This window comes from Lucilia sericata, unplaced genomic scaffold, assembly GCF_015586225.1.
Source record: "Lucilia sericata isolate MDLA Ls3-8-SP2 unplaced genomic scaffold, ASM1558622v1 Contig001643F_arrow, whole genome shotgun sequence".
Classification (NCBI taxonomy): domain Eukaryota; kingdom Metazoa; phylum Arthropoda; class Insecta; order Diptera; family Calliphoridae; genus Lucilia; species Lucilia sericata.
The window spans coordinates 56,453-65,260 of record NW_023995557.1 but is presented as its reverse complement, the minus strand read 5'-3'; the positions used below and the strand labels follow the sequence as shown (position 1 = coordinate 65,260).

The following is an 8,808-nucleotide window of genomic DNA, read 5'->3' as shown; positions in this document are numbered from 1 at the left end:
CGGTAAGTTTATTATATGTTAATTATAATTAATAACTCCCAGCACTGGCTTGTTTACATTTGCAACATAACTGCTATATCAACATAACAGTAGATGTAAAAGAATAACAATAACATACATAGAAAAAACTTAAAGTTGCCATATCAAAGCAATATAAACATCCAAGTAATTCCTTTAATCACCTACACATATTGTTAAAAAGACTAGTTTAAGTTGTTTTTGCTAGTTTCTTCATCGCTGCCCATAAAAATGACTACATAAAGTCTAAATGAAATAATTTTCTACAAAAAAACACCCCGTTATCAAATATTTGAAGCATAAAAAAGTCTTTGAAATAAAAAGTAAACAAAAAAATTCACATTAATACCAAGAAAAAAATTTATATTTTTTTTAAAGATAAGAAATTTTTTTCGCAAAAACAATTAATTGTATAAACAAATTAAAAATATTTTACTCATTTTATTATAATCTTAGCTTAATAAAAAAAAGAAAAAAACTCTGTATACATTTAGTTGAACTTGAGCTTATGAAACGTTAAGTATAGAAAATCATTTCAAATATATTAAAAAAAATTGCAATTTTTAAGGCAGAAAAAAAGTATAAAATTACAATTTAAAAATTTTAAAAAATTTCTGTGTGCGTTTAAGAAAAAATGTTTAAAATATTATTAATTTTATTTAATATTTATGTGATATTTGCTTATCCTTCGACAACATATTCACGTGGTAAGTTTTAGTGTTATTATTATGATTTAAAACACGGGCCGCGAAATTTTTTTCTAGGTCAAGTTTCAAGGTTAAAAATAAACAATTTAAAAACATCAACAAACCGAGGCAAATATTTGCAAAAATTATAACAACGAAATTAACAACACTTTTAGAGGCAAATTTATGAAAAACTTATATTGGTAATTTATCTTCTATTTATTACGAGTGATTTAATGCTATTCAATTTCACTAAACTTTCATTTTCCTAGTTTAACTAAACTTGGTTAAACTAAGTTTAAGGCCTAAAAATCTACTGTTTTACTGATAATTAATTATGGAATCAAGTTATAAGAAAAATTTTAATATTTTCAAAATATTTCTTTAAAATTCTGCTAAAAATATGGCAACATTGAAAATGTTTGTTCACAAAAATAAAACTTTTTTACTAAATATTCTTTCCCAAGTGTCAAATTTCACTAAACTTTCATTATCCTAGTTTAACTAAACTTGGTTAAACTAAGTTTAAGACCTAAAAATCTACAGTTTTACTACTTATTACTAATAGAAACAATTTATAAGTAATTTTTTTTAATTCTCGTAATTTTTCACAATTTTTCTTTAAAATTCTGCTAAAAGTAGTGTTAAATTTCACTAAAATTCCATTTTCCAAGTTCAACTAAACTTGGTTAAACTAAGTTGAAGACTGGAATGGAAGCATTTTATAAGGTTCATTTTAATAAAAAAAATTTCACAAAATTCTTCATAAAATATGGCAACATCAAAAAATTATTGTTAAACTTCCGATTTTAAAGTTTAACTAAACTCGGTTAAATCAAGTTTAAGGTTTTAAAATGCAGTTCAACAAAGTTTTAAACAACAAAATTAACTTTCCTACCTTTTAACTTGCTTTCCTTAGATCATTACAATGCCAAATGCACCGATCCCGAAACAAATCGAGAATTATATATTGGGGAAGTTTTCACCCGTCCCGGTCAATGCATACGTGTACAATGCTCGGGTTCTCTGAAATTATGGGAAGATAGGTAAAGTATTATTTATCAAAAAGAAAACATTATACAATTTATTTAAATTACCGTTTTTTTTTTTTTTTTTTTTGTCTAGTTGTCAAGTTCCCCAATTGGAGGGTGATTGTTATCGTTTGCCCGCCGCCAATGAGTTTCTCGATTTCCCTCGCTGTTGTCCCAATTACGAGTGTAAATCGTCTAAATCCGATGATAAAAGTACTACCGATGAGACACGTCTTTATAATCATATGGGCCGTTTGCTACGTGAGCATATCACCCAAAGGGTTAAGGTGATGATACATGCACCGCCATCAACCACAACTTTTAATTATACGGAGGGCGGGAGAACTGCAATAACGACGAGGACTGGTGGAGATCAGAAAGAGTATAAAATCAATAATTATAGTTAGAGAAAAAAATATATTTTTTTTCATTTTTCTTGAAGGGCTTACAAATTGTGTTAGTTGGCCAAAAAGAAGAAGGATTTTGTGAAGACCTGTTGCTTAGACGTTAAATAATTTAATAAAATTTATTTAAATTTCTTTAAAAAATTGAGAATTTGAATGGTAATTTATTTAAATGGTATAATTTCAATAAAATGAATTATATTAGTGTAGGAAATCCCAGGCTTGTGAGGTTTTTCAAGAGCGACATCTATATGTCATATATGTTTACATCCATTACCATATTAATAAATTAATCGATAACACTGTTTTATTTTTGACACTTGCACTGTTTTAGCTGTGAATGTTTTAATATATTACTGCCTTATCCTTATTTATATATTTTACCTTTAAAAAGTATTAATAAAAATTTATTTAAGATTTATTAATTCAGTAAATTAATGATATTAGTAAAAAAAATCACTAGGTCTGTTGCATTAAAATAGGTACCATTTATAAATAAGTTTTTCTACAGCAATTATCATATGAATAACATTACCGACAGCACTGCTTTGACTTTAACTATTAACATAAACACTGTTTTATCATTTAATATTTTTGCAAACACTGCACTGTTCATACTAGGGCTACCGAATTAAAACGAGATAAAAACGCCAGACAAATATTAAATAAAAACAAAAATGTCATAATTAACTATAAATAGTACTAAATTAACTATAATAGTAGTATTAAAATAAAACCTATTGTATCTTTTAACTATTTCAACAAACACAACATTGTCCTTACTAGAGCTACCATATTAAAACTAGATATTTGTGTAATGTAAACATTGTTATAAAAACAATAATTTGCTAAATTAATTATTAATAGTACATACCATGGATGAATCCTATAGTCCAAAACTTAATTTAATATACATTTTTTTGCGAAATTGTTTTATTTTTCTTTTAAGTAAACTTTAACACACAAACAGCCTTTCCTTTGTTATTTCCATCAACTTTTCTTACACTGCCTTATCAGCAATTACAACCTTGTCAAATGAATACAACCCTGTGTGCTGAAAAATACCACATTGTTTTCACGAACTTGAAAAAAACGGCAAAATTGCCGAACAACATCTGCATTTCTTCATCATACAATAAGAAAGAGATAAAAGAAAAACGACATTTTAACACACACTCTATTATTAAGCGGCGTTATTTTTTTGTGCAGTTCCCGGAAAAAACGCAAATTCCCATTATCCAATAAGGATTTTTGCTGAAATATAATTGAAAAATAAAGCAATTTTCCCCAGGAGTGAAATTAAAGAAGTAAGAAGTTTTTAAAATAAAATTAATAATAAATATAATAAAAGACTTCTAAAAAAAGTGAAAAAATGTGGTTGTGAGGTGTGTGCAAAAAAACGAAAAAAAAAATTGTTAAAAGGTTGCCAAATTCCAAATAGAATATTCTACAACAAAAACCAAAAATGAATGACAAGTAGTGACGCATGTGAAAAAGTCAATAAAATTTAATATTTGCCCAAAAAAGTTAATTATTATAACATAAAACATTTTATTTAAACACAAGATTTTTTGTAATTTCTTAATAAGAAAAAAAAAACTCAAGCTAAAGTTGGCGCGGACGCTAAAAAACTTGTGTTTCCATGTCTGCTGTCTTTCCTAAAGAATTCAAAGCTTTGCAGCGCTGCGGCAGAGCCTGTAGCAAAAGAACTAAAAAAACATGTGTTTTTCACAAAATTGTGTAAACCAAATTATTAAAAATTACACATTTTTAGCAAAACTCTATATCAAATAAAATCTCGTTTTTTTCTTAAAATTTTCAACAATTTATTTCATTAACACAAGTAAATTAAAAAATGTGGCCAATTCTTTACCCTCTTTTAATTGAGGTTATGTGCTAATTTTTTTTCTTTTCTTTTTAAACTTTTTCGCACTCAACTGTCAATTTTATTTTAATTTCATGGCTTTTTCATTTGTTTGTCTCTTGTCATATTGTTTGCTGTTAATTAACATTGTCTTAAACTGTTAATTAACAGTGCTTTATTGTTCAATTGTTTACCTAAAATTGTGTAAATATTAGCAATTTTTAAAGAGTTTTTTTAAGGTTTTTATTTATAATTTAAATAATCTTTAGATTTGTTTCATTTTATTAAGCAAGTCTATATTAGTTAATTTATTTACCATTAATATTATTTGGAATTTGGCGCCTTTTATATTGACCATGTACATACTAGATATTTTGTAAGGTCAGTTATAAACGCGTGTTTTTATAGGATGATTCACTCTTTGAGTATTTCAAGATGTTAACTGTTATGAATAATTCATTTTGTAATTATTTATAAAGAACAAAAGAAACAATACAAATTAGGAAGAACACAAGCCTAATTGATTTTTATCCAAATTTTAGAATAACATATAGACTCTTATAGAAAAAACTAGAGTCTAGTCTATAGAATAGGCTAGTGTCTAGTCTATGGAATAAGCTGGTGTCTAGTCTATAGAATAGACTAGAGTCTAGTCTATAGAATAGACTAGAGTCTAGTCTATAGAATAGACTAGAGTCTAGTCTATAGAATAGACTAGAGTCTAGTCTATAGAATAGACTAGAGTCTAGTCTATAGAATAGACTAGTGTCTAGTCTATAGAATAGACTAGTGTCTAGTCTATAGAATAGACTAGTGTCTAGTCTATAGAATAGACTAGTGTCTAGTTTATAGAATATACTAGTATCTAGTCTATAGAATAGACTAGTGTCTATAGAGTAGACTAGTGTCTAGTCTATAGAGTAGACTAGTGTCTAGTCTATAGAGTATACTAGTGTCTAGTCTATAGAATAGACTAGAGTCTAGTCTATAGAATAGACTAGAGTCTAGTCTATAGAATAGACTAGAGTCTAGTCTATAGAATAGACTAGAGTCTAGTCTATAGAATAGACTAGAGTCTAGTCTATAGAATAGACTAGAGTCTAGTCTATAGAATAGACTAGAGTCTAGTCTATAGAATAGACTAGAGTCTAGTCTATAGAATAGACTAGAGTCTAGTCTATAGAATAGACTAGAGTCTAGTCTATAGAATAGACTAGAGTCTAGACTATAGAATAGACTAGAGTCTAGACTATAGAATAGATTAGAGTCTAGTCTATAGAATAGACTAGAGTCTAGTCTATAGAATAGACTAGAGTCTAGTCTATAGAATAGACTAGTATCTAGTCTATAGAATAGACTAGTGTCTAGTCTATAGAATATAGACTAGTGTCTAGTCTATTGAATAGTCTAGTGTCTAGTCTATTGAATAGACTAGTGTCTTGTCTTTTAAAATAGACTTGTGTCTTGTCTATTGAATAGACTAGTGTCTAGTCTATAGAATAGACTAGTGTCTAGTCTATAGAATAGACTAGTGTCTAGTCTATAGAAAAGACTATTGTCTAGTCTATAGAATATACTAGTGTCTAGTCTATAGAATAAACTAGTGTCTAGTCTATAGAATAGACTAGTGTCTAGTCTATAGAATAGACTAGTGTCTAGTCTATAGAATAGACTAGTGTCTAGTCTATAGAATAGACTAGTGTCTAGTCTATAGAATAGACTAGTGTCTAGTCTATAGAATAAACTAGTGTCTAGTCTATAGAATAGACTAGTGTCTAGTCTATAGAATAGACTAGTGTCTAGTCTATAGAATAGACTAGTGTCTAGTCTATAGAATAGACTAGAGTCTAGTCTATAGAATAGACTAGAGTCTAGTCTATAGAATAGACTAGAGTCTAGTCTATAGAATAGACTAGAGTCTAGTCTATAGAATAGACTAGTGTCTAGTCTATAGAATAGACTAGTATAGAATAGACTAGTGTCTAGTCTATAGAATAGACTAGTGTCTAGTCTATAGAATAGACTAGTGTCTAGTCTATAGAATAGACTAGTGTCTAGTCTATAGAATAGACTAGTGTCTAGTCTATAGAATAGACTAGTGTCTAGTCTATAGAATAGACTAGTGTCTAGTCTATAGAATAGACTAGTGTCTAGTCTATAGAATAGACTAGTGTCTAGTCTATAGAATAGACTAGTGTCTAGTCTATAGACTAGGCTAGTGTCTTGTCTATAGACTGGACTAGTGTCTAGTCTATAGAATAGACTATTGTCTAGTCCATAGAATAGACTATTTTCTAGTCTGTAGAATAGACTAGTGTCTAGTCTGTAGTATAGTGTCTAGCCTATAGAATAGGCTAGTGTCTAGCCTATAGAATAGACTAGTATCTAGGCTATAGAATAGACTAGTATCTAGGCTATAGAATAGACTAGTGTCTAGTCTAAAGAATAGACTAATGTCTAGTCTACAGAATAGACTAGTTGCTAGTCTATAGAATAGACTAATGTCTAGTCTACTGAATAGACTAATGTCTAGTCTACTGAATAGACTAGTGTCTAGTCTACAGAATAGACTAATGTCTAGTCTACAGAATAGACTAATGTCTAGTCTATAGCATAGACTAGAGAGGTCTGTAGCATAGACTATAGTTGACTTTTTTCAAAACTATTTTTTGCAATTTTGTACAAAAATCATTAAGTCTCTCTTCCACTGTCACCATTATTAAATCTATAATTTACTTCCTCCTTTCCCAAAGTGTTTTTGTTTTTCTTTTTGTGTTAAAGAAAACACAAATTTAGCATCTGCCCAGCTAAAATTCTTAATAATTTGTAATTGTGCACACACACTCACAACTTTACCTACGAAATTGCTATAAGTACACAACAGTTATTGTACGAAGGACTCTTTTTCTTAGCACATCTGTTTTCCTCCCCTAAACAAACAACAGGCTGCCTACCCGCCACTACTTTGCTAATAAAAGGTTTTGTTCTTAAGTAATAGTTAAAGCAAATTTTACGCTTTAGTTTCTTGTCTTATGTTTTCTTTTTCCCTTTTGTTATTATTACTTTTGCTGTTTTCTCTTTTATTGCTTGATTCGGTTTAGGGGTTCCTTAACCAGTTTCTTTACTTGATAAAACTAGTCATCACTAGTCCTTGTTAAAGAAAGGATCTTCACTGGAAAAAAAAGCAAATTAAAACAAAATATTTTAAGGAAATTATCTAAGATAAAGAAGAAAATTTAATAAATTTATTTAGTTATAAAAAGTAAAGAAAACAAAAAAAAAAGTAATATTTTTTCTGGTTGAAATCCTGTTTAAATAAAGAAAAAAGTGTATGGAACTCTTTTCAACTACGAAATTAACAAACAAACGCGTTTGGTTTTAAAAATCAGGAATTTAGGGTAATAGTTAGGAAAGTGAGTTAAAAGAAGCAACAAAATATCTTATAATTTTTAATAAAAACTAATTAATTTTTACCTTCCCGCTCTCTTTACAGTATTTTTTTTACGCTCACCAAATTTTATTACATTTTGTTTATATATAATTTATAATAAATAATAAAATAAAAGATGGCCCAACAAGAACAAGATATTCCAACTTTCAAATGCGTTTTGGTTGGTGATGGTGGTACCGGCAAGACTACATTCGTCAAACGTCACATGACCGGTGAATTTGAAAAGAAATACGTTGCAACATTGGGTGTCGAAGTACATCCATTAATTTTCCACACTAATCGTGGTGCCATCCGTTTCAATGTCTGGGATACAGCTGGTCAGGAGAAATTTGGCGGTTTGCGCGATGGCTACTACATTCAGGGACAGTGTGCTGTTATTATGTTCGATGTAACATCACGTGTTACATACAAGAACGTACCAAATTGGCACAGAGATTTGGTGCGTGTTTGCGAGAACATACCAATTGTATTGTGTGGCAACAAAGTCGATATTAAGGATCGTAAAGTTAAGGCCAAGAGTATTGTATTCCACAGAAAGAAGAATTTGCAAGTAAGTTGATTTATAAGTTTGTAATGTCTTAAGTATTTGATCTATAGTATTGATCAGTTTATGAGCTATAGTATAGTTTAGCTCACTCTTTGATCTATAGTATAGTTTAGATCAGTATCTAATCTATTCTATAGATCAATCTCTGATCTTTTCTATCAATCTGTCTCTCTATTCGGTACCTTCTTTATTTACATTCATAATTTTTCTACATTCTAGTACTATGACATCTCTGCCAAATCAAATTACAACTTTGAAAAGCCCTTCCTCTGGTTGGCCCGTAAATTGGTAGGTGATCCCAATTTGGAATTTGTGGCTATGCCCGCTTTACTGCCCCCAGAAGTCAAAATGGACAAGGATTGGCAATTACAAATCGAAAGAGATTTACAAGAAGCTCAAGAAACCGCCTTACCCGACGAGGATGAGGATTTGTAAATTTCCTTTTAAGACCCCAACAACAACAACACCCCCTACAACAACCACACTTTACATATTATTATTTGTTAAAAGAAAGTTGTAAATTCCTTTAATATCTCCAGGGAATTATATGTTTCTTTGTTCCATATTAAGCAACTTAAAAAAAAAAAACCTTTATAAGATTTTATTACAAAAACCAGCTAAAAAACTACAACAGAAGCTTAATTATTATAAATTTAAATTAAAAAAGAAAAGAAATAATTAAAAGAAGAAAACACACAAAATCTAATTTTAAAAAATTCAATAAAAATACAAAAGAAAACCTATTCAATAATGTTGTTCACTTTTTGCGCGGTATTTGTATAGTTTAAGGTTTTGCTGAGATTTGTT

The 8,808-nt window shown here is 29.0% G+C and overlaps 2 protein-coding genes across 3 annotated transcripts; both read left to right on the top strand.

The window, feature by feature from the left end:
• The first annotated feature begins 508 nt into the window (after window positions 1-508).
• On the top strand, window positions 509-2,287 carry LOC119612292. 2 transcript variants are annotated; one of them, XM_037968050.1, is made up of 4 exons: window positions 509-725; window positions 1,624-1,750; window positions 1,830-2,117; window positions 2,178-2,287. In XM_037968050.1, exons 1-4 carry the CDS (start codon window positions 653-655, stop codon window positions 2,194-2,196), a joined length of 507 nt encoding a protein of 168 aa, XP_037823978.1. In that variant the 5' UTR covers window positions 509-652; the 3' UTR covers window positions 2,197-2,287. The 2 variants fall into 2 exon arrangements, with proteins under 2 accessions (XP_037823978.1, XP_037823977.1); XM_037968049.1 differs by having other exon boundaries at window positions 1,830-2,287.
• Window positions 2,288-3,169: 882 nt separating this feature from the next.
• Window positions 3,170-8,808, top strand: LOC119612287 (GTP-binding nuclear protein Ran). The gene is made up of 3 exons (XM_037968043.1): window positions 3,170-3,446; window positions 7,497-8,004; window positions 8,221-8,808. The coding sequence occupies exons 2-3, from the start codon at window positions 7,570-7,572 to the stop codon at window positions 8,434-8,436; spliced, it is 651 nt and encodes a 216-aa protein (XP_037823971.1). The 5' UTR covers window positions 3,170-3,446; window positions 7,497-7,569; the 3' UTR covers window positions 8,437-8,808.